General features: G+C 45.2%; 4 protein-coding genes and 1 non-coding gene across 6 annotated transcripts; 3 read left to right on the top strand and 2 right to left on the bottom strand.

Moving 5' to 3' along the window:
• Positions 1-4298: 4298 nt before the first annotated feature.
• LOC136933544 (mesenteric estrogen-dependent adipogenesis protein-like) lies at positions 4299-6942 on the top strand. The gene is made up of 5 exons (XM_067228980.1): positions 4299-4539; positions 4638-4765; positions 5093-5208; positions 5411-5581; positions 5821-6942. The coding sequence occupies exons 1-5, from the start codon at positions 4337-4339 to the stop codon at positions 5839-5841; spliced, it is 639 nt and encodes a 212-aa protein (XP_067085081.1). The 5' UTR covers positions 4299-4336; the 3' UTR covers positions 5842-6942.
• alox5ap (arachidonate 5-lipoxygenase-activating protein) lies at positions 6366-9228 on the bottom strand. The gene is made up of 5 exons (XM_067228981.1): positions 9110-9228; positions 8854-8935; positions 7438-7508; positions 6979-7060; positions 6366-6674 (listed from the first exon to the last, which is right to left on the bottom strand). Exons 1-5 carry the CDS (start codon positions 9177-9179, stop codon positions 6512-6514), a joined length of 468 nt encoding a protein of 155 aa, XP_067085082.1. The 5' UTR covers positions 9180-9228; the 3' UTR covers positions 6366-6511.
• Positions 9229-10530: 1302 nt separating this feature from the next.
• Positions 10531-10602, top strand: trnae-uuc (transfer RNA glutamic acid (anticodon UUC)). The gene has a single exon. It is a non-coding gene; the product is annotated as a tRNA-Glu (tRNA).
• A 531-nt stretch (positions 10603-11133) lies between these two features.
• On the bottom strand, positions 11134-17334 carry uspl1 (ubiquitin specific peptidase like 1). Of its 2 annotated transcripts, none has more exons than XM_067229188.1 (9): positions 17228-17334; positions 16434-16590; positions 15810-15932; positions 14425-15625; positions 14187-14291; positions 13867-13984; positions 13394-13522; positions 13222-13277; positions 11134-12987 (listed from the first exon to the last, which is right to left on the bottom strand). In XM_067229188.1, the coding sequence occupies exons 2-9, from the start codon at positions 16557-16559 to the stop codon at positions 11390-11392; spliced, it is 3456 nt and encodes a 1151-aa protein (XP_067085289.1). In that variant the 5' UTR covers positions 16560-16590; positions 17228-17334; the 3' UTR covers positions 11134-11389. The 2 variants fall into 2 exon arrangements, with proteins under 2 accessions (XP_067085289.1, XP_067085288.1); XM_067229187.1 differs by having other exon boundaries at positions 13117-13277.
• A 2128-nt stretch (positions 17335-19462) lies between these two features.
• hmgb1a (high mobility group box 1a) lies at positions 19463-23528 on the top strand. The gene is made up of 5 exons (XM_067228950.1): positions 19463-19550; positions 21523-21682; positions 21814-21959; positions 22345-22519; positions 22788-23528. Exons 2-5 carry the CDS (start codon positions 21536-21538, stop codon positions 22932-22934), a joined length of 615 nt encoding a protein of 204 aa, XP_067085051.1. The 5' UTR covers positions 19463-19550; positions 21523-21535; the 3' UTR covers positions 22935-23528.
• Positions 23529-24459: the final 931 nt, after the last annotated feature.

Consider the following 24459-nt stretch of genomic DNA (forward strand, 5'->3'; position numbering starts at 1 on the left):
GAGTCGGACTTCGGTCTCCTCCTCCAGGAAAAAGAAACCAGGAAGCGGATTGGCTGTAGGAGACCGCTGACATCTGGAGGAATGATGAGGAAGTGTAAACATTCTGGCGTGTGTCGTGTGCGTGTGTGGTTCATGCGTCGTGTGTGTGTGTGTGTGTGTGTGTGCGTGTGTGTTCAGGTGTGTGTGTGTGTGGGTGTGTTGGTGTGTAGACGCACCCTGGAAGGGCTGGCAGAATACTCCAGACTCCATCATAGTCTGACAGCTGGTGAAGCAGCAGAACAACCGCAGGTGTCTGTAGGAAATACACACACAGTCTGGAGAGAGGGGCTGGGGAGAGTGAGGCTGGGGAGAGTGAGGCTGGGGAGAGTGAGCTGGGGGAGGTAGGCTGGGGAGAGTGAGGCTGGGGGAGGTGGCTGGGGAGAGTGAGGCTGGGAGAGTGAGGCTGGGGAGAGTGAGGCTGGGGGAGGTGGCTGGGGAGAGTGAGGCTGGGCGAGAGTGAGGCTAGGGGAAGAGTGAGGCTGGGGAGGTGGCTGGGGAGAGTGAGGCTGGGGGGAGGTGGCTGGGGAGAGTGAGGCTGGGGAGAGTGAGGCTGGGGGAGTGTGGCTGGGGAGAGTGAGGCTGGGGAGAGTGAGTGCCTGGGGAGAGTGAGGCTGGGTGAGAGTGAGGCCTGGGGAGGTGGCTGGGGAGAGTGAGGCTGGGGAGAGTGAGGCTGGGGAGAGTGAGGCTGGGGGAGGGGCTGGAAACTGTTTACATGAACGTCTGTTTTAGTCCACCATCTCCGAAACAAGGGGTCAATGACGCACGTCGCTAACAACAGGCGCGGCAACCCAGGTGCTTTAATCTAGCCTCTCATTGATGTGCACTGCTGTCTTTGCGGTTTCTCCAACTGGATTAATACGTTCCTTTTTTAAGGTTGGCAAAAAATAACTGTGCCGTTTGTCGAGACTCGCACAACGGGATATCAGAATAGAGAGCTTAGCCACACACCTCCTACACTCCATTTCTCCTTCTTTCCATCTTTCTATTTCCATCTGAACTCCCCCACTCTGCCTCTCCCCATCACTTTCCTCCCCCTTTCTCCCTTCCTCTCTCCCTCATCTCAGATCTCTGAGATCAAATCTCACCATCCAGCATGCGACGCTTTGAAGGATCAGTCAGGTTGGTATTTTACAACGACACCTTTCCCGATTTATAAACGAAACCGGAAAATCCCATTCTGTATCAGTCAAATGGACAAGCTTCGACCTGCAAAAACGTTCTCGGAGAATCCAGCCATCTCCAAGTGTGAAAGATAGTGGGGTCCCCTCCTGGTGACAGGCTGGAACTACAGCTAAACCGACGCACACGTACCGACTGAGTGTACCTATAAAGACCTCCAGAGTACAGAAACAGCACAGCTGTCTTTGGTAGAAAAGTGGCTATTATGCACAACCAATCAAGTCAGCCAGGTGCAGGGTACAAGGTCACTGCATAATAAAGGAAATAAACGACACCAACGAACCAGAATATGCTTCGTTTGGGCTTTTAAAAACTTTTCCACCGAGAGGCCAGTCTGCCTGAATGAGCGCTTTAGCGAAACCATCCCCTAGATCGTTTAACACCCTTCCTACCATTTTCCATGTTAATGATTCGGCTCTTTTATCCAAAGCCACGTACGAGTCGTGCATTTAGACAGGACAGCGAGAGATCACGGGTCACGGAGCACGGACGCACGCCGTTTTCATGCCGAGTTGAGGGGGGGGGGGGGGGGGGGGGGCGGGTCCTCCGTCACCTGGGTCAGGTGGGCTGCCTGCTGCTGGAGCTCCGCCCTCGCCCGCTCCGCCCGACGGGCGTGGAAGGCGTTCCTCTGGCTCTGGATCACAAACACCACCCTGTCCAGCCCTGGGGGGGGGGGGGGGGGGGGAGGATGGAGGGGGGGGAGGGAGGGATGAAGGAGGGGGGAAAGGAGAGTGAGAGAGGGAAGAGAGAAGGGGAGAGAAAGGGAGAGAGGGGAAGAAAGGGAGTGAAAAAGAGAGAGCGAGAGAAGGAGGGAAGAAAGAGAGAGAGAGAGAGAGAGAGAGAGAGAGAGAGAGAGAGAGAGACCACGTATTGTTCATGTTCCATATTCCACCTGTCCACCTGTCCGAATCACGAGTTGTCATGGAAACTCAATTTTGGGCAGTGTGTCAAATCCTGCCTTGACCTTTCAGTGTTTTTGTGGCCACCACACATGAAGAGTGTCATTCAAAGTGTCATTTAAGTCACGGCTCAGCGATCCACTGCTACCCACCAGTAGAAATGTGCTGACATGAATGTCCTGGCACCTGGAGAGAGAGAGAGATTGCAAGAGAATCGAAAGAGAGAAAGAAAGAAAGAGATGGAAAGGCAAACAAACAAATAAACAAAGAGAAAGACAAATTGTTATTTACTTCCTGTATTTCAAAGAAACTGACCTGGATAAGCCCTTACCTGAGAGCAGCCTGTGTTTGGGATGTGCCCCTCACTGCAGTAAAACACTTTAATGGAGGGAATAGAATAGATTAACACCCAGACAGCTTGTATGGGAGATCAAGTAAAGGCAACGTGACGAACTTGTCCCTGGCTAATGGACACTGCAGTAATTCAGAACTAACGCAATGGACAGCGACACAGTCCCTTTTCAGAACCACGGACAGCGAACGCTGTCAGTCATTGTGCAGTTTCGGCTTCCAAAGTGAGTCGTGCCAACTAAGTTAGCACATTTATACCCTATGCCTGAGACGACGAGACTGCGTGCGACGTTGATTTGACATTGGACTGACATGCTAGCTTGGTTAGCTCAATAGCAGGACATGGGCAAGATAATTCGTTTCAATGATTGCACGCTGACAGTCAAACCACACTTCTGGGTCCAACTTCATCCCAAGACCCATGTCCATCAACGCGTAATTTCGGTCCAAGTTGCACCTGTGACGTTCCTGATACCTTTACGCAAGCATTCCATTCTTAGCTAGTTTGCTAACTAGCTTAGCAAATTAGCTAAAACATGACAATAAATAGGCTTCGACATGACGAGAGTTAAATAGTTATTCACTAAACATAGTCACATCGTACTGGCTGCGACGCATTATCATGTAGTCCCAACCTTCGCCTCACCTAGTTGAACAATGTTCAGGTAGATAACTAGTTAGATATGCCTCATCCACCCGTCTCTTACCAAATGAAATGAAAAGACACCAAAGGGCTATTTTGTATCGTTTAGCAATGTTTCCCATACACACTGCCCCCATTCTACATGGCCTGTTCGAAAAGATGTATATTGCTAGCAACTAGGCTAAAATACATTTTAAGCATGGAGCGAGTAGGCTCCAATGTTTGGCATGGCTCTTCGGACGTTATACCTATATATTATGTTATAGTGGCCTCCTGTGGCCAAATATGGTGTTGCACTTATGCCTAAATCAATAGGATAGGATGTTCAATGCTGAGGATAAAACCACCTGCACACAAACGCACACAGACAGGTGAGGTTTATAAATCAAATACAATTCAGAATCAGAATCAGAATCAGAATGGGATTTATTCGCCATGAAAGTTTGCACAGACAAGGAATTTGCTTTGGCAGGAAGGTGCATACAATAAACATATACCTAAAATTTAAATATGTGGACTATGAATACTAAGGGTACATAAACTAGCAGTACTAAGTGGGATTAGAATAGAATTAAATATACAATAAAATAAAATATAAATTGCCGTAAATTACAATATAATTATATTTGTATCGGCCTTTTTACAAGCAATGTCACAGAGGAAACTTCCAGGAAAACAAATTGAGAATAAATGGAAGAAGCCTACCAGTTTATATTATAGGATGACTCTTTCTGTTCTAATAATGTTGGTCAAGGCCGTAGTCATGAAGTCAACATTGGGGGGGACGAATTACATTTTTTATGATAATTTCGGACAGCGTGCGTGGATGCCTATCGTAGCGTAGCACATTTATATTTTTATATCAATATATTGGGGGGGGGGGACATTTTGAGCAGATGTGAATATTGGGGGGATGTGTGTCCCCCCAAAATATATTATCAAGTGACTTGTCGATTCTCACTACGGCAAAGGGAATATTCCAAGTGTCACGTGGTACAGTCCAACATCTGGTACGTTCGACTTCATGCAGCTGGCTGACTTGAAACTGTGAATGCCTTCAAGTCAGCCGGCTGCAGACGGCTGTTGGTTCCGGCGGCGGGGGCGCTGCATGAATTCGAATCGTCTAGTGTTTAATAAAGGCAGACTCTGCACTGACATCACAACATTGCCTCTAGCTGAGCAACACTGTGAGTTGTAAAACTAACCAATACACTCGATTACAAACATGACAGTCAACGAATTATCTAGATGCAAGTTTAGTATGATCGATTTGGAAGATTTTTTGAGAAATCCGCCGCGCGGTTTTAAGGTAGAGACGCGTCGTGCTGGTTACCGTTTTGTCAGAAGCGACCCGGAAATCTGCTGTGTGTTAATTGACGACTTCGAGTCGTGTAAAGGAAAGGTTATGTTCCAGCATTCAACTGGAAAGTAAGTAATTACTTTGCTTATAAACTACTATGGACGCATTTATGATTTTGTATACTTAACCTCACCTACTTTTTCTTTCTTTCTTACCTTTTCTGAAGGACAATCAAGGTGCATAATCTAAGAGATTACACAACAGTCAGAAAGAGCCTCACATCCAAGAGGTTTTATCTGCTAGTGTCAGCATGTGAAAACAAGTCATTGAAGGACACAAAAAATGACACCAAAGGTAAGTCGTGCGTCAAGATAACACATGAGGCACTTTGTCAATAAAACATCACATTCCAGTATCAACAAATGCAACACTTCAATGTCTTCTGGGTCATAGCCTAGAACAGACCATGTTGCAGGCGGAAAAGACTGACTTTTGGGTCTGACTCACTCTGTCATCTGACTTAACTGTGGGTGGAGGATAGCTCAACCTATTCTTGGCAGATGCACAGGCGCCCGCAAAATCATTCTTGATTTGTTTTGTCCCGCTCGAGGGCTGAGGTTGGGTGAGGAGCAGTTGTAAAAAAAATGGGACATTCCACGTTTTCTTCCATGTTTTCATTAGTGTTGCAGCGCTTTGTCGTGGTCATCGATGGAAGCGATCCCTTCGTCAAGTGGGAGTTGGATCGAGGCTTGGACTGGACCATCTCCTCTGTGGCCGGGGAAAGCTACAGGGTGGATGTACGTTCGTAAAGCTACACCCTGCATCGCAGAATGTCTACCAGTTGAACACATGCACCTATTGGAACTCATGAACCGGCTGTTGTCGATCGGGCGTAAACAGCTTTTGCATTACAGAGTCCCTTATGACTGACACCATGACACGCATATTGTGAATGAATGAAGCCACTGTTTGAATACACTCTCTTGTGTACCATTTCAGGTTGACTTCAGTGAATCCTTGAAGGGTTGGCTGGGAGAGGGTTTCTGTATCCTAGCCAACGGTCAGAAGGTCGAGCCGACATGGAGAGACACCAGTTTCACCTTAAAATATTACTCTGACGCTCTCTTTGACATCCCTCACTGGCTTGGATTCAGCAAACGGAAGTTCAAGGTAAGGATCAGACAACCACACTCCAAACCCCTCCTGTTCTCTGATGGCCTGTGTGGTTTTATGTCATAATATATGGCGGAATCATGTGTAACAGTGATTTCGGAATCATGTGTAACAGTGATTTCGGAATCATGTGTAACAGTGATTTCGGAATCATGTGTAACAGTGATTTCGGAATCATGTGTAACAGTGATTTCGGAATCATGTGTTTCGTGACAAGTTCTGTTTTTGATATTCAGATCACCTGTTGTGGAACATGAGAATCCGCCGCCAACAACAGTTTTTCTGGACTACCTGCTACACGCCTGCCACATAAGTGTGTCGCCCCCATTGAAGAAAGGTCTCCTCTTCCTGCCAGCTGTAAGGACCAGCTGTCGTGTGTTTCCACAAGAAACCAAAAGGAGGTGCTGTTATCAGAGTTTGTCTGAAGCAGGAAGCAGTTGCATAGGGCCAAAGGCTTGTGGGCTTGAAAACGAATACTGCTCAGAATAAGTTACAAACCACTTTGGCTGCACTTTCACTGGTTCAATTCTTAGATTTACTGAAACACATCTTGCAACCAGGCCCATGTTATAGCCAATATTTTTCCTAGTACATTTATTCATTTAGCAGACGCTTTTATCCAAAGCGACTTCCAAGTATCACAATAAGTATAATATTTGGATTATCTGTAATTGTATGTATTTCATTTTAATGTCCTTTATGCAAAATGTCCTGTTCATATTTTAAATTTATTTACACTATAGACTTACTGTTGACATCACACAGTGAAAGATTTGTTCATAGACTTGTCTTTTATTATTATTATTGTTGCAGAATTCAGTACATTGTCTGTGCATGGCTTAAAAAACGTTTGCTAAAAGGATTTCATGACAGATGTTATGACTGTGATGAAATGGGACATGATTCATTTAAAAGGTAAATAACATATCAGGGGATGAGGAGCAGAGCAGAGGCGGCGCTGGTGATGGTCTCCACATACTCTTTGTAGTCGCTGCTAGCGTAGCGAACCAGCAGGAAGTTAACAATACCCACAATGCACATCAGGAACAGGAAGAAGAGGATGCGCTTTCCAAACTGAAATCCGGGAGTGCTGGTAGAGAGAGAACAGAATGCCTCTGGTAAAAGAAATCTCCAAAACAAAATCTTGAAAACATCCTGTATTATAGATTTGATTTAAATACAAATTGTAATTTTCTGTATGCCCCCCCTTGTTCCTGTTCCTGGTGTTTGTACTATAATAGTTGTACTTTTTCCAATTGTAATATAAATCTGCTAATAAAAAGACTTGAACCATAAAAAAACAATAACTATTCATAGCATTTACTAAACATAATAGATTATTATATAATATACAAAAAATATCCTAGCACCATCTCACACTCACACACACTCACCTCTGACACGTCTGGCCCATGTAGCCGATAAAGTACTTCTGCCTGGCCACGAGGTAAATGATCCCAGCGAAAGCTGCGGGAGCTGGGGGAAGATGGGACAGAGGCCGAGGGTTTAGAGCCAGAACAGTAGGGACACGTCCTCCACGGACGTCAAGAGACCATTCAAACGTCCCCAACAATACTGCGCTACAGAGTAGGGGCAGAGTTCGCCGATAGGGTGATCACAAATGTTGGTCCCCACCAATGTTCAAACCGAACCTGCACTCTCGTGCATTGTCAGGACCCCCTCTGATTACCTGAGGATGTCAACTGGACTATGAATAGCTTACACATATACAGTATATGTGCACTAAACAGGAAATGATACATATTTAATCCTATTTATCATTCATGTATCAGTTTACTGAGCACAGTGTGTTTGTGTGTGTGTTGGGGGTGGGGGTGGGGTCAGTGATTTACCCTGATTTAGGCACAGGCCAGCGCACCACATCACAGCCAGGAATGTAGGATAGGAGTCCATGCAGTTACGACTGTGGGGGGAACATGAACAAGCTCACTGATGATGAGTACTTACAAATAATTATACATCAACATTGCATAATATTTCACGAATATGCAAGCTAGATACTTTGTTGCATGTCTGCCATGTAACCATGGTTGTTAGGAGGTTTCAACACAAAACAGACTGGTGGGCTAACACAGGGACATATTGAAAACAAATCCACATCAACTTCCTCTTTGCTGGCCAGTTACGTTATGTCCTCAAAACCACTTCCTGTAGGAGACATCAACAGAACGGTGGGGAAATCTCCAGTGCAATATTTGTACACACAGACTTGGTATTTGAGTAGGTGGTTACTACTGGTTTCAAATCCATATTTTCTAGACCCATTGAAAGGCCTGGGTTCAGTAAATCTGTTAATGAAGATGGAGACATGGGAGTGGGAAATGAAACCCTCCCCATCTCTCCCCCTCTCGCCCTCTCTCTCTCTCCCTCTCCCCCTCTCCCTCTCTCCCTCTCTCCTTCTCTCTCCCTCTCCCTCTCTCCCTCTCCCCCTCTCCCCCTCTCTCCCTCTCTCCCTCGCTCTCTCTCCCTCTCTCCCTCTCTCCCTCTCCCCCTCTCCCCCCCCCCCCGTCTCTCTTCCTCTCCCATCTTATGAACTTGTTTTGGCCTGCTGTTTTCTAGGGCCTGACAGAAAAGCCACTGACAAAGAGGTAGTGAGAGAAACAATGAAGTTCAACACTTCCTCTTCTCCTTTTCATCATTGATATACATGTGGTTAGGGTTACAATCTACAGACCTACGGAAATTACAGGTTGGAGTCCATTTAGAAGCAACAGACCAGTAAAATGTAAATGCAGTCCACCCCAGCCCCCCCCCTCTCCACTCCTATCAGAAACAGAAATATCAGCGACATGCAAATAGAGAGGTGCTAAATGCATAAATGTAAATGTACAAATGCAAAACAAATCCCTCTCGGACTACACAGGCATACACTGTGCCAGTGTTTGTGAGTGTGGAGAGGCACGGAGGGGGTTCCAAGAGAGGGGAGGGAGGGAGGGAGGGAGGGAGGGAGGAGAGGGGAGGGGAGGGAGAGGAGTTAAAAGGAGACAGAAGAAAAGAGGAGAGGAGGAGCGGGGAGGAGGAGCCGGGAGGAGGAGGGGCGGGGAGGAGGAGGAGCGGGGAGGAGGAGCGGGGAGGAGGAGCGGGGAGGAGGAGGAGCGGGGAGGAGCGGGGAGGAGGAGCGGGGAGGAGGAGGAGCGGGGAGGAGGAGCGGGGGAGGAGGAGCGGGGAGGAGGGAAGCAAGTGCTAAGAAGAAGGGAGAGAAGAGAGGGTGAAAGGTAGAGAGGGAGGAGAGCAGGGAGGCGACTCACTTGGCACAGGACACTCGCTCCAACGCAGACGCCTTGACGTTTTGACTTGTACATTCCTTCTCTACCTTCTGAGCAAAGAACGCTGGACAAGAGACAAGAGTAATAATCCATACCGAACCAAGTTTAACACGGACATGCTAAGAACCACAAAAACGATGGGCGGGTCTAAACCGGACCGCTTCAAATGTGACTTGAGCTGAACGTCAAAAGTACTTAGGTAAAGGTGTATGGTGTTGATTTTCTCTCTCTCTCTCACCGTTCTGCAGAACACTGAAGAGAGTGACGAGGACCAGGAGGAAGATGTGTTCCACCACAATGTAATCCATGGCACTTAGAGGTAGACCAACAGACTGAGACAGAGAGACAGACTACTGTGGCTCACAGGTTCCGCCTGCTCTTAAATACTCAGAGAAACTCCCCCCCCCCCCCCCCCCCCCCCCTTGTTAACACTTTTTCTCTCTCTCTCTCTCTCTCTAAGTCACCGAGGGCCACATCGGCATTATGGTTGCCCTCAGGCCAGTTGTTACTACAATGTAACGATGTAAAAACATGTTTACACCGCTACAGCTAAAAACAATAACGTTTTTAGCTGTAGCTTTTGTGAACATATTCTGCTGCGATTGCAGTCCGTCTTTTAATTCTTGGACAATCTGCTGTTTTTCTTGGAGGCAACATTTGGCATATTTATCTCTGTGTTTGGTGTCAAAATGATGATTGATGTGACGCTAGATTGTGAATTCCACAGTTAATGGGCGCGCGCACATTGCGCATCAGGCAAATGGGCATCAGCCTATTTGATATTCCATTAAAAAAAGATATATAAAATGATCTCGCGGGCCGTATATAATTATATAACGCCGGGCCGGATGTGCCCGCGGGCCTTGTGTTTGACACCTGTTATAAATATAACACTTCTGTTTTTAAAACAGTTTAAGAGTTGCAATTTCTCATTTACTGAGATACTTTAAATAAAACTGGGGTCCACATCCACTCGTCTTTTATCGTAAGTCAGAAATTACTGTCTGTAGTAAGTGATTTTCACAAACTGCTTTCACAAGTAGTACTGTAAATGCTAAGTAAATGTCAAATTAAATTAAAACATTTGGTCTCAACTGATACAAATCACTCCCATAACTGTGAACCTTTTCTGACAGTGGGCTAAACTTCTTTATACAATTGTTCAACCATAAAACATTCCTGATTTATGCATAACAGGTACACTTTGTCAGTTGCCATGTAAGGAGATAGTTCCTTATTGCGATAGAAAACATCGGGTGAGGTGCTAATGAATGCAATGACAAGAAGGAATGGCGGCAATCTAGAAAAACAGAATTGTAAAAGTAACTCAATGCACGTTATGCAGTGTTTGTTCAATAAGGCACCTTATCATAGCAATAAAATGTGTCTTTCTAAAGTCCAACTAATACAGTTATTGTTACAGTTAGGGTTAAGTTACTGTAATGCTAAACACTATTCACCGTGGCACGGCATCCAGTTTAGTACACCAGAGGGAGCAGCTGTGCGACCTTTGCTTGCTATCATTACACACATTTCTAACATTTCGAATTTTCTAAGTAATTCAAATATTTTGTTATTTATAATTGAACACATACAACTAATACGTTTTCTTTTATATAATTTATATAAAAACTGCTTGTTTTCATAGTTGGAACACGGTCCCATATGGTCTAGCGGTTAGGATTCCTGGTTTTCACCCAGGCGGCCCGGGTTCGACTCCCGGTATGGGAACTTCCTTTTCACGTTTCAAATAACCGGTAGCATTTATACCAATCTGAAAGCGACTAGAAAAAAAAGAAATGGCCAGATAATGACGTTGTTTTGTCACCAACGTAATATGTCAACACGTATTACAAATTTATCAATTATGTAAAATCCACCACTGTACTCATTTGTGTACATAACATGGTGTGCATTATTTGAGTCTAGAAATGTAGACACATCTTCCAAAAACTATTAAACGGCATTTTGTATGTTCTGTGCACTGGTAAAAATGTATTTTAGGAAGTTTTACATTACCAACATTTCCTTACCAATATTTGTTGTTAACCCAGACTCCATCTTACCACAGAGTATTTGTTAACTTGTTTCTCATTTATGAAATGCAACAAAAAAATGTAATTATATATGTGCTGCAGAAATGTAGCTAAAGAAATGATCCATTCCCATTCAAATAAATTTATTTCCATTCTCAGTTTCTGTACAAATTTTAGAACCCTTTCATTTTGTATTACAAAAGAACATTGAAAACATTTTCATAGGAACAGTAAAAAAAACGACTTTATTTCAAGTAATGCAAACAAATAAAATGAGCAAAACCATAGAAGTTAATATAATGCTTTTAAATTACAACAAAACAAACAGAATTGACTTCAGCGCTAGTCCTGCACACAGCAGGTTCTTGCAACACGGCAAGCTTACATCGAACAAAAAACTACTTTGCATAAGTCACCTCAGTGAGTCCCTGTGCCACGACAACAGCACTTACTAGTCTCTGACCACTTTATTTACCTGAAACCTAAAAGAACAGGTCAAGAGCACTGAGGGCTTCTGTCTCCATCTCAGTCTGCACCAACGATGTCCCAGATATAAACTCTTCCAGGAAGTTGTCATTGGTGGTTGTCATGGGGACTTCTCCAACCTGCTGTGCGAAGGAACCGCAAAGTTGAGGAGTCACAGCCATCTCGTGATTTTCTCCACCAATCGCGCCCCCACCGTTCGTCATGTCTCCACCTCCCTCTTGCCCATTGGTCACCGTCTCCACGAGGCCAGTGCTGTCAGGTGACAGGTTGCTAGTGGTCGTCGCAGGCGACAGAAGGTCTGCGAAGAACTCGTCGTAAGTCGGGCTGTTGTAAACAGAGGTGCTGGAGCTGACTGCATAGGACTCCAGGACTGTGCTGTCTGGTTTAGAAGTGCTTTTCCCGCCCAAATTCCCCTGGTGTCCCAAAACCTGGTTCAGCTTCTCCAGTTTCTTTTTCTTGGCTTTGAGCTTCTTTAGCAGCTTCAGCCTGAGGGAATCTGTGTCGGCGAGGTCGGATGGAAGCTTGGTCTGACTGTCGTGTTTCTTTGAGATTTTAGGGTTCTCCGCGACACCTCGAAGAGGAAGTGACGTCATAGACACAGCCATAGGTTTGACAGCGGGTTTAGGTGGGGCGGGACTAGCATGTTGAAATGGCATCTTGGCAGCAGCACTCTGAGTGGCCCCCTTAGACGAGAATAGAGTTTGATACGGATTATTTGTGCTTCTGGCACAGAATCCGCCATACATCTCTGCTGCCTTCAACGGCAGGGCTTCGTTTTCCGTCACCTTCAAGGACGGCCTGGGGGGTTGCGGTCTGTGTGTGTAGCCAGAGGAGGAGTTGGACAGTGGGGGTTTCGTCTGGGCTACGGGGATGGATGCGTTGTTAGCCGGGGCAGAGGGCTTGGCAAGACTGGGGGACAAAAGGTGGGGTTTGACGGAGGGGGGACTGATGTCCACTTGCCTCTGCCAGGGGAACCGTGCCGAGGAGGGCTTGAGCGAAGGGGTGGAGGAGACGGGAGAAACTCGTTGTCCGGTTTCCACAGACGGTCTCTTCAGGTGACAGGCGGAACTCACGACCGTGGGCAGGATTAACTCGCCGGGCTGGGAGGGCGTCACCCACGAAGCAGGTTCGGGGGAGGTCTCGGAGGAGGCACGGCGATTCTCCGGAGCCGAAGGAGAGGCCGGGACTTTCCCCTTCGAGTCACCGCTGACCTCCACCAGAGTGAGCGTGACGATGTCGTCGTGAGAGAGGCCCTCGAAGGTGTCGAGCAGCGTGGCGGAACCGATGGACGCGTCCCCGCCGGCCGCTTGATCTCCCGCGGCGTCGCAAGTCGTCAGCGCCGCCACGATGCCCGCGTCGTCCTGCGAGAGGTCGTCCGGCTCGTCCGCCAAGAAGTCCTTGGCTTCGAGGGGACGGTTCAGGCGGGGCGCCGCGGGCTCGCTCTCTGGCGGGTCGACGCGCGAGCTTTTGTGGAGCTTGTCCCTCTTTTCCCCCCTCTCCCAGAAGACGATGTGGACCTCCTCGGCAGGGATGGAGAGGTCCTGGTGACTGACGCAGTCCGGGTGCTTCCGGCCGTCGAATTCCAGCCACGAATCTGTAGGAAGGGGCGGGGAAACAGTCGGGACACAACCCATGGTTAAAAGAAATAAAAGACAAGACCCGTCGGATGAGTTAGCGGTGACGCGGCGAAGCTGACGAAAAGCGCCGTTCACGCGACACTGACCGCTTGGTTTCCTTATCCAGGTGACAAAGTGCTTGTGTTTCTTGCTGTACTGTATGACAGTGGTGACATGGTAGTGGTACTGGTCGAAGTCGAAGGAGTACTTGCCGACTTCGGTATCAGGCAGGCCCTTCTCGAAGTGCAGAGCGACCACCGGGGGCACGCTAAGGGTGACAGAGGACAGCATGTATCAGCAGGTAAGGAGGCCTGTTCACACTATTGAGACTCAAAAAAGCCAATGTTCAGAGCGGCTGCAACCTGTTGTTTTTCATTCTCTTACCTCTCCATTATCAACTTCTTTTCCTGTAATCGGTTCCTATTGCACGTCGAACACCTTTTTTTAACGGTAGACTTGAGCGGATTCCAGTCCGAAACGACCGCCTTTAAAGTGGTGAGGGGCTTCTTAACCCTGAAGCACCGGAGAACACAGCAAGATTAAATAACTCCCATACACAGACAACTACAAAAAGGTTTAGCCTTGTGTCTGGGTCAATCGTCCACAAGGGGCGTGTTTCTGTACTAAGGGGTTGCACAGTTCAAAAGCATTTGGAATGAAGGTTACAAAGAAGGCCCACACGGGCCCAAACCTGGTACCCCGTGAGATTGATTTCCATTTACACCTGATGTAGAGCATGAGGATTAAGGTTCTCTTCTGACTAAGAAAAGGTGCATCATCAAACCTGGCTTTTGACAGCAGAAACCTAAATGAGCAAATAGAACTGAAAATAATGAATTGAAATTTCCAGCACTTACCGAAGTGTCTTACCACAGCGCAAACACTTCCAATCAAAGACCGGCAGGAAGTTAGGCTCCGCCCACGAGTCCATCTTGAGGAGGAGGGGCAGGGCAAACACCAGCCTGTCCTCCTTCCCTGCAGGACAGAACCCAGCAACGGTCAAGGAAAAGGTCAAATTGAATCACCTCAAGTCACCTTTGTTTCAAAGAAAGTCAAATTGGGGTCAATTCAAGTAATTAAGCTTGGTAATCATCTGGTCAAACGCATCTCATCTGCTCTAGGCTTGAACAAAGCTTCGGTAGCTTTGAAGTTTGGTTTATGAGTGATGGGTTCATACCCTGTTGGAGTTTGGGTTGCAGCATGTTGAAGACGAACATCCTTAAAGCTTCCAGTTCTTCTGTTACCCTCCGTAGTAAACTGGCAGGGACTTTGATAATGCCATCTGGTCATGGAAAAGACCAGATTAACGACAATCATGTGAAAAAAGGCAAACAAACGTGCAAAAGCAGGCTGTGAATTGAGATCGAAGGATCCCCCCCACCCCCAAGCTTTGGCGTAAAACGTTTTGCACAAACCTTGGCAACACTGGGTTAGCAGCGCACAACAGCTGTCGTATATAGTACACAGCTCCCAGACCACTGAGCACCTAGATTTTGTCTCGGGCCGCTTCTCCTTTAGAGCCCGACAGTTCACCATGGCAACCAACAGGCTGTCTAGCCAGGCGAGGTTAGGCGTATTCCTCCAGAAGAGATGCGGCGAAACTAGAACGAGCTCTTTGGAACCGATAAGAGTGTCAACACTTGGTGTTATTTTGGTTATCTCGCTCCCTTCGAGTCCACCACCATATCTCGGCTTGTCATCCTTGAGGATCACAGCCTCAGCCTTGTCCTCCATGTTTTCGCTCGACCGCCGTGGCGTTTTGGCTGCTTGCGTGGGATCCCGTGCTGGTTCTACGAGGGTCTCCGACCGATCCAATCTGCTCTGGCTGAGGTCCACGCTGCAGGGCCTACACACCGGCGCAGCCTGGCCCTCCGCACAATCCTCTGACAAACTATCAGAGAGTAGCCCCTTCTCTGACTGGACAACGGCCTCTGAGGCGAAATTAGCCTCCGCTGGAAGAGACTCACCGTTTTCCGAGGTCGAGACGGCCGCAGGTGTAGTGATGGAAGACTTTGCGGCCGCGGGCGGTCCTGACGTGTTCTTCTGTGAGCAGATTAATTCCATCTCCGAGTCCGACTCTTCCTCCAAGGTCAAGATGGCTGTGGGTGTAGTGATGGAAGACTTTGCGGCCTTGGGCGGTCCAGACGAGTTCTTCTGCGAGCAGATGAATTCCACTTCCGAGTCCGACTCGTACTCTGATGAGATAATAGTCTGCACTTGGGCAAGCGCATCCTGAGCAGGCTTCGGAGGCGAGAGCAGTGTGCCGTCTAAACCAACTCGCTCTGGGGAGGTAGCCATCTTCTCAGGGATAGCCACGGTCTCTTCATTCCCCTGCAGTGCTTCCTGGTCCATTTCCTCTGGAGCTAGCCAATCAGAATCCTTGTGGTGGTCCGCAACCTCCATGTCGGTGGGTCCCGGTTGGCTGATGGGATTGCCGTTCTGTAGACTAGCCTCTTCTTCGCTCTCCTCCTCGGACCGCAAGCGCTTGGAACAAGGCACGGGGTCCTCACGCTCCAGAGCCCAGGGGGTCCTTCGCTTGACCCCCGTCTGGGGTTCGGGGGGGACGAGGCAGGCCAGGACATCTTCCAAGGGTCGGCTGACCAGAGGGAAAAGACACTGTCGGAAAGAGGAAGGAACAGTCAGGATCGAGTGATCCCCCCCATTCAACACGCAGATGGAAATTTGAAACCGAAAGGGTAGGATTGGACAGTTTGGGAGATTGAGTGAAAGAGTGAGGGAGAGTGAGGGAGAAGGAGAGAGTGTGTGTGGGTATGTTAAGGCTGCAGGCGTCTTGGCTGACCTGAGGACTTGTGCAAAGAGTAATGGACTCCTGGAAGTTAATTCGGTAGGACCGGAGAACACAAGTCACCCCCTTGGCTGCACACCAGGGGCAGTTCTCTAGTGACGCTGATCTCTCTTGAACCTAGAGGTGGAAATGATCAAAACCAACCATGTTATGCCAGGGATGCAATAATTAGATCACAGGACATGGCCTGGTCACCCAAGAGACCACACAAAGATATGCACGACACAGCCACGTGTTATTGTATTGTATCAGTTTCAGTCAGTTCATATGAACATCTGACATATCCAGTGAGTATCACTTGAGTATCGGTGAGTCAAAACAGATCCAGTCGTGAACTCTGAGGGCCAGTTGATCAGAGCAACAACAGTACAAAGTTTTACCCCATAAAATGGAATATTAGGTACACAGGTGGAATTATGTGTAGTGTATCAACCACATCAGGATAACGACTAAACCTTTCGCCTTTTACAACCTTAAAGATTTCCATGTTTTTTGTTGGGTTTCTTATGTTGTTTCATTTGAAGTCAATGAAATACTGTGAGTAACAGTATTTTTTTCAAACCCAAAAAAGCTTTGCACAGGTGACAGGAATGAGAGGAAAGCTCGAGTTCAACTAACTTTGCCCAAATACCCCGCCAGCGCTTGGGCCGAAGACCCCAAACCAGTATCTTCCCCACTCATTGGTAAGTCACTGTAGATCCTGTGGTTCCGTGCTGTCCGTTGACATTTGCTAAATATTACCATGTCACTGCAACCTGGCTCACCTCCGGGCGTGCTGAGAAGAGGACAAAAACAACCGAAGTTAACATTCTTAAATAACAGGTAAGGCATTTGTGAACATGATATTTACTTCACAGTAAAACTATGTGTGAAAATCATGTTGCTTTGTCGAAAGAAATGATGAACCAACTCCGCTGAATCTGAAAATGCATAGGCTACTGTAATTTCATTTTGGCGCAACATTGTCTATAGTAAATCAGTCGCATAATAAGTGCTGTATCTCGTGGTTTAATGACTGATATGCTTGATTCTAAAATGTGGCTCGCGCCTCAAATTATTATGGAAGATCACAACAGAGGATGCATGGCGCTGTGTGGACACGGGCTCTCCGCCCTACTAGTATGCATGCAACTCAAATTGGAAAAGTACTGCCGATGCTTTCTTTTGGACGTTAATCTCATAAACAAACAATTAGCTATCTTGTTAGAGAATATGAAGTACAGTAAACAGCAATGGATTTTGTCGTTATAGCCAGCCACAATGTCAGATTAGCTAGTTACTTGCCCAGTTAGCTGGCTAGAGCTACATACATTCATTCAATTTGCGCGAATAACATGTAACTATCTTGCTAGGCTGGTTGTCATGTTAAGATTAGTTTTAGAGTTCATGCGTCAACGATGTTCGCAACTTACCACAATTAATAGCTTAATGTATTTCCATTTTAGCCCATTATTTGATCTATGAAATCCATTAAGTCCGACCGGTAGGTTCAGTTGACATGTGCACCGGCTGTTCGTGGGTACAACGTTCTATTTCCGCTTGCCGCCGGTTGTAGAGTTTTTTTTTAATACCATTTCAAATGTCTTCACTGCCCCCACCTGGCCAAAAGGATTTATTAGTTTGAATGTGGAAAAATGACGTAAGATTTGTATTTAAATTAGAAAATAATTCGACAGGTAATGTGCAGCTGATTGGTTGGTAGTGATTTTAAGTGTTGATTGAAAACTTATTCTTGAATCTATTAACAGACTGCAATAATTTAATGTTATTTTTCAATGAACCAAAGAAAACGTCGCGATGAATCTGTCATTTTGTGTAGGCTATTTTTGAAACGCTATAGTATATTATTTAGACAATGCAACCCAGAGAGGAGGATAGGCGCCTAGATGCCCCCCCCCCCCCCCTCTCCCACCACACACACACACAGCATCGCCAATCTCTTCCTCCGCACACAGAGTTTTCATATCCCTGGCATCTTCCCCTCTCCAGTCTCCCCCACTACCCCCCCCCCCCCCCACCTCCTTGAATCCCCTCCTGTAGCTGTCCTCTATTTTTCTCCTGATGACAAATGAATTTGCATATTTTTTCCCATGCAGGGAGGGCTCATTAGAATAAACAAACTGCTCAACTCAGCCAGGATGCTTGCACTATCTGTATACTCCTGACTCCAACATGGACCATGTACCGGCATTAGCAACGTAGCCTAATAGTACAGAAGGTGATTCGCATACCTCCGTAATCCTTAACTTCATAAAAGGTGAGGATACATGTAGAAATATACTCTCTCAAACACGCTTTGTCTTTGGCCTACATTCCAACTCAACCAAGCCTGAAAGAGTAGCCAATATGATTCATTTATATACACAGCCTTCAAAGCGGTGCAGTTTGAGTGCGCGCGTTTGAGCGCTCCAGTCAAGGTGCGCCTCAATAGAACAAATAAGATATTAAAATAATCTCTGCTCGCAGTTTCTTTCTGCAATTCCTGATTGCCAGAAGTTGGAAATGCAAAATAGCTCACCATATTTTATATCTATCTGAAAAATAACTTTCAATACTATGCTGCAACTTGATGGCCATATAAGCATGTGGGCTCATTTCACATTCACACATTTATATATTGAACTTGCATAAACTACAATTTTCAGACATTAAAATGAAAAAGACGAAATAGAAGATTTATAATAAATAAAATAAAAGGCTGAAAAGTATTCTGTCAATGTCAAAAGCATGACTGGGCAATGTCACAAAGAGCTGCGTCAACCCAAGTACGGATTGACACACACTGATAGTAAATACTTATCTTTTTAATGTACTCAATCTGATTTACAAATCATAATTCATGAGATTATGCACCAGGAATTAAACAATGGAGTAAATAATACAATGTACCCTATGCACAATGAATTGTTGGATGTTGGTAACTATCAACATCCACGTTCGTATTTTAGGGCAGAAAACAAACCAAAAAAAGGATGCCCTAAAAACACAATTGACATTATAAGACTATTAAAAGCATGTCAGTAAACTGCTAAAGATCACTACTGATATACACCTGCTGCATTGAAAAGCTATATGCAGCCATGGTTCATGGCCCCATGCTTATATCATCGTCAGAGATTGATTGGTTCATTATTATAGAAAAATTATTTAAATGTTGCATTGTGTGTGTCACTGTACTTGGTGAGGCCAATGAAACCATTTTATACATCCACCTTGAAAAAGTAAAATTCCCATAATAATTTTTACAAAGCCCTAATTTGCCAGGAAAATTAACGCTGATTGGGGTGAACAGACTTTGCTGTCGATTGATAATGTGGTGACCGCCTATCTATGCCGTAACCCATTCACTTCACCACTCACTTTGCCCACTACATTGCTCCGCATTGTCTGGTTCATTTACTACTGTGTTCAACACGGAGAACTCAATACTATGGCAAACACATACACTATCTAGCTCCAGCGTTCCCGAAGCTTGCCACAGAAGTGTTTTTGTATTTCCGCGCCACTCAAAATTCCAGTTACGTTTCTCAAAGGACAGCCAATGGTACTTCGTCTAATATAACTACAATGGAAAGGTTCTATCCACTCACAAGACAGTTTGACTTGGCGGTAGCCAATGGAGTGCGAGCCCCATCGAGAGTAATGTTACAGAATCCAAAGACTGAAGACACTGCGTATCGCTCGCTCACATACAGCCATTGCAGTGCATTGAGATACATACAGCGACAGCCTTTGGTAAGTATCACACACGCAAAAAAATGAAAGTGTCGGTAAGAATGAAAATGACAACAGTAAAAATTGTAAAATAATATTTGTCTGAATTACATTTAGGTTGTGCTCTTCCTGCAATTTCAGAATATTTCATGTCGTGGTAATGTCAAAAAACAAGAAATAAGGCAGACTCAGTAACGTTACCAGCACTCAGAAAAGACGGAAAAGCTAAATTAAATGCTCGGAGAATATCGATCGACACAATTTTCTGTAAATGTAAATTATTTAATATATTGATATCTTATCATGGTTAAATGGCAGTGTTGAAATGTACAGTATTAATCGAGTTAAAAATACGGAATGTCCAGCGGACAGCTGGCAAGGGAGCGCACGAATAGGCAATGGTGGGAGGTTGCTAGCATCTCGCTAACATGATGTCTGCCTGGCTAGCTAGCTAAAGCCATTGCAGTTCAACGCGAGTCTAGGATGCATAGCCAATGTGAAGACTTGAAAACATGAGAATTTAGAAAAGAAATGTAAAATAACAACTGTTGTAGAAAAATAACAGATATATAAAAATATAAGTGGGTTTGTTGTCATTTTTCAAAAATGACCTCATATAACGGTAACAAAAATTACCTCAGAATCTGCGCTGAAGCTAGTATTTGGCTAGCTAACGTTACTGTAATGGCTGACTGTACTTGCATAGAAAACAAGGCAGAGGCATTTGAAGAGCCAGCCATAGAAGCGCAGTTAGGTTCAACTTTTTCAAACCGTGTTTTTTAATAAACTAATGTCTAACTGTTAGATCTAAGAATGGAAAATGAAAGTCCTGACTGTCGTCTTTGCAACAACAGATTTTTTATATTTTTCCGTAAATGTTCGATGGTTGAAATCACAGGTTGAAAAGAGGTGGGTACCACGGTCGCTCTGCCCTCTATTGCATGCAGCGCAATGGCTGTGCGTTGACAAAGAGAAGAAGCCATATTCTCCATGTTAGTGGATGAAGACAAGCGGCCATTCCGAGCTCATAGGAACCTAACTCACTACAGCCCGCACATAGACATAGTACAGACCCAGTGTATTACTATACACAGCGGCTAGTGCAATAGGAATCTGCCGGAGAAAATTATTGGCAAGTTTGAGGGGTTTCCGAATATATTTGTCGAGCAAAAGAGCGAACTATATGGCGGGCGGAGACATTTGAGGGGGACTTTCTTTCATGAAGAAGTCTTTCTCACAAAATGGAAGAAGAAATATTGCCGTCGTTGTTGACCTCCTTTTCCTATCCTTCTCCTATGCGCCATTACTACTTCGGTCGACACATACACATTGCTCTGAGTTGCGCTATCATTGTAATAGGGAAATAAAAGATTTTCACAGATTTTGATGAAAATCTTGAATCATTTAAAATGGAATTTAGACAACATGGACAACCTATTTTATACCGAATTTTAAGTTTTTATTGTCTTAAATGTCGAACATTACATTTTTACAGAACTTGAATTCATTATTTGTAGCTTGTAAATGTAGTTTACGTAAAATAAATTACGCTAAAAGGTCAATATTTTTCTTTTTAGGATTAAGTAGCTGTCTAGCTACACTGAACTTGAATTTACAAACTTATAACGAGATAAAAAAAAAACTAATATAACTTTTTGTAAATGTTATTGATGAGATGACCGCTCGGAATATAGGTCAATGTCCACACGTGTTAGAACACATTTACTAAGATTTCACGAAAAAACAGTTCTTTAATTAAACATTTTAATAACAGTTCAATTTGATAAAAAAAAAAAAACGTATGACACGTTTGACACACTCCACAGTGTTATTTCCACCAATGTTAAACCGTAGCTACACCGGACGTGTTTATTCTCACAATACTGCGTTTACCATTGAAGTGCCAAGAATGAGGAAAGGAAACCGCTCTGAGTTCTGGCTGGTCCTGTAGATACTGTTTAACTGAGTTTTGGTTGTTTCTTATGTTGTCTAGACGCGATATCAAGATGGGGAAAGATCCAACCAAGCCGAGAGGAAAGATGTCCTCTTACGCCTACTTCGTTCAGACCTGTCGGGAAGAACACAAGAAGAAGCACCCGGAAGCTTCTGTCAACTTCTCCGAGTTCTCCAAGAAATGCTCTGAGCGTTGGAAGGTAGGTCAAAGAATGGATAGAAAATAATAGTCAATTTACTCTGCTGTGAGGTGCTGTGTTAAAACTCAACCACTACTTGAGAACCACTTGAGTACTGAAGCACTCATTGGAGTATTTTTGCCTACTTCCAGACCATGTCTGCCAAAGAGAAGGGCAAGTTTGAGGATCTGGCCAAACTGGACAAGGTCCGTTATGAGAGAGAGATGAAGAACTACATCCCACCCAAGGGAGAGAAGAAGAAGAGGTTCAAGGACCCCAACGCACCCAAAAGACCCCCGTAAGTAATGATACAGACATGTATACATGTATGTAGGGAGTCAGGTGGCTGAGCGGTTACAAAATCGGGCTAGTAATCAGAAGTTCGCTGGTTCGAGTCCTGGCCTTGCCAAATGACGTTGTGTCCTTGGGAAAGGCACCCTACGTGCCTCGGGGGAATGTCCCTGTACTTAATGTAAGTCGCTATGGATAAGAGTGTCTGCTAAATGACTAAATGTATGTACACTATCTGTACAAAACAAGTCTTCAACTCATCAAATAAAGCACACAAATCGAATCATCAGTACATTTCACAAAAAAGTAACAATCAGTGACACTTCTTAGAGGGGAAAGCAACGATTGTAATCTCATATTCTCCCATCTCCAACCCAATCTTTTTTCTCCAGGTCGGCCTTCTTCATCTTCTGTGCCGACTTCCGCGCCAAGGTGAAAGGAGAGACCCCGGGCCTGACCATCGGCGACGTGGCCAAGAAGCTGGGGGAGATGTGGAACGGCACTTGTGCCGAAGACAAGCAGCCCTACGAGAAGAAGGCCGCCAAGCTGAAGGAGAAATATGAGAAGGTAACCCAGAAAACCGTCCTCTAGAATTCATTTCACTTCACCGGGAAATATTTCAGGAGTCAGGTGGCGGTTAGGGAATCGGGCTAGTAATCAGAAGGTGGGAATGTCCCTGTACTTACTGTAAGTCGCTCTGAGTAAGAGCGTCTGATAAATGTAAATATTTCAGTACAATACGGCGGCGGCGGCCATTGTTCTGGAAAGGGGGGGAACTGTGACCCTCTCGTCTGATTGTGGTTCTTTTCTTCCGCCCCTCCTCTGTACCTCCCAGGACATCGCTGCGTACCGCGCCAAGGGCAAGGTGGGCGTGTCCGTGCCGGCGAAAGCCCCCGCCAAGATGGAGAAGAAGGTGGAGGATGACGATGATGATGACGACGACGACGACGATGATGACGATGATGATGATGATGACGAGTAGATTCCCTAACATGTAGAGCTTCATTTCTTGTTTATAAAAAGCATTTAATCCCCCCACCCCCCCCCTGTACACATTTCACTTACCGAAAAGAGAAAATGGTAGTAATAGTTAAAAAAAAAAGAAGAAAAAAGAAAGAAAGATTAAAACAGAAAAAAATAAGGCTGTGTATATGAATGGTTTTTAAGCTGTACAGTTTTTTTTTTTTTTTTTTTGTATAGTTAACACTACAAAAGTGTCTTGTGTTTTGTGTGTCTGCAAGTCTTATTTCTTGGTGGTAGTTCCTAGACCACTCTCCCTGTCCGGTACAGTTCAAAGGGGTTCTAGAATTGTCTAAACCGGTGGGCTTACTTTAACCCAGGCTAAAGGTGCACAGTACACAACCCAGTTTGACGTGGGGTCGTAGTTCCTTTTCCCTTTGTTCATTTCTCTTTTATTTTTTATCTTTAATGACGTATTATCAAATCGGCGTATCATAAAGTTATCTTACTGTACTTTGAATACCACTGTAATTGCAAAGTAAGAAAAGGATTGCATCTGTATTTTTTTGGGGTTAAAATTCTGAATTGCTTCTGCGTCAATAAACTTTTTTTAATACATCTGTGTTTTCGTTTGTTTAAGACCACACTCTGCGCAAAAATGCTCAACGTTACATTTCTCATCGATTACAGATGTAGAAGGTTATGGAGGCAGGTGGGCCTTGGGAGGAAGGGGAGAAGCAGGGGATAGGTGTAGCCAACCATTATGAAGGGGACTCGGGGCTAGAAGCACATGTAACAGGCTTGAATCCTTTTCAAATGATTTGTTATGAGCTGTTCGGGTCTAAGTAGCATAAAGCCTTGAGCCCATTCTAGCCCACTTGCATCCCTGCGACCAGGAATTAGAAGAGAGTTGAAAGTGTTGAGTTGAGTCAGAGCTGTCCAGTGAGAGACAAGAAAAGAGACCACGGAAATGAATGGTCACAGAGGCCTTCCACAGCACTGCACCCCAGTCTCAGTATTCATGCCTGATGTCATTCTGTGTAACCAAAGACACATTTCCAGAAATGTAGGATAAGTTATATCGAATCGTTGCCTCTGGGAAAACTACAGCTTTAACATCTGTGTCTTAGAGCCACGCACCTAAACCATGCTTCACCGATTCCTCTTCCTGATTTATTTAGATATACAAGTCTCTGCCTAGATTTCTCTTTGCTCCCAATTCTCCATCTTTCCCACTCTGTCTCTCTTCTCTATCTCTCTCAAACAGAGTTCCATCCAGGATGAAAAAGAGATCATTTATGTAAGAAGGATTATGTCCTCTGTGAAACCCAGTGACACATGAATATGGCGTTCAACTGCTGTTAAGCACAAAGGAGGTGGATTGAGGGTTTATTTAGTTAGGCTGCCATGTGATCACAGTATTTGTACCTTTACAGTCTAGTGTGTTGAATAGAAATATAGCCAACTAAATGACAATAGGGGATGAACAGTGATCCTGCTGAAACCTTGAATATGGTGTAATCATCAATTCACATTGAGATCATAAT

This window comes from Osmerus mordax, chromosome 25 (genome assembly GCF_038355195.1).
Source record: "Osmerus mordax isolate fOsmMor3 chromosome 25, fOsmMor3.pri, whole genome shotgun sequence".
Classification (NCBI taxonomy): domain Eukaryota; kingdom Metazoa; phylum Chordata; class Actinopteri; order Osmeriformes; family Osmeridae; genus Osmerus; species Osmerus mordax.

Excerpts from the sequence above, each read along its gene's own strand:
- LOC136933544 (XM_067228980.1), top strand. The coding sequence starts at position 4,337 with ATGACAGTCAACGAATTATCTAGATGCAAGTTTAGTATGATCGATTTG. Across the intron at positions 5,209-5,410 it reads GGGAAAGCTACAGGGTGGAT|GTTGACTTCAGTGAATCCTT; the intron begins GTACGTTCGTAA and ends GTACCATTTCAG. Across the intron at positions 5,582-5,820 it reads TCAGCAAACGGAAGTTCAAG|ATCACCTGTTGTGGAACATG; the intron begins GTAAGGATCAGA and ends TTTGATATTCAG.
- alox5ap (XM_067228981.1), bottom strand. The coding sequence starts at position 9,179 with ATGGATTACATTGTGGTGGAACACATCTTCCTCCTGGTCCTCGTCACT. Across the intron at positions 7,509-8,853 it reads GAGCGAGTGTCCTGTGCCAA|TCGTAACTGCATGGACTCCT; the intron begins GTGAGTCGCCTC and ends TTCCCCCCACAG. Across the intron at positions 6,675-6,978 it reads ATGGGCCAGACGTGTCAGAG|CACTCCCGGATTTCAGTTTG; the intron begins GTGAGTGTGTGT and ends TCTCTCTACCAG.
- uspl1 (XM_067229187.1), bottom strand. The coding sequence starts at position 16,559 with ATGGTAATATTTAGCAAATGTCAACGGACAGCACGGAACCACAGGATC. Across the intron at positions 13,523-13,866 it reads CGCTGTGGTAAGACACTTCG|GGTTAAGAAGCCCCTCACCA; the intron begins GTAAGTGCTGGA and ends CCGGTGCTTCAG. Across the intron at positions 12,988-13,116 it reads CTGGATAAGGAAACCAAGCG|ATTCGTGGCTGGAATTCGAC; the intron begins GTCAGTGTCGCG and ends CCCTTCCTACAG.
- hmgb1a (XM_067228950.1), top strand. The coding sequence starts at position 21,536 with ATGGGGAAAGATCCAACCAAGCCGAGAGGAAAGATGTCCTCTTACGCC. Across the intron at positions 21,683-21,813 it reads AATGCTCTGAGCGTTGGAAG|ACCATGTCTGCCAAAGAGAA; the intron begins GTAGGTCAAAGA and ends GCCTACTTCCAG. Across the intron at positions 21,960-22,344 it reads AACGCACCCAAAAGACCCCC|GTCGGCCTTCTTCATCTTCT; the intron begins GTAAGTAATGAT and ends TTTTTTCTCCAG.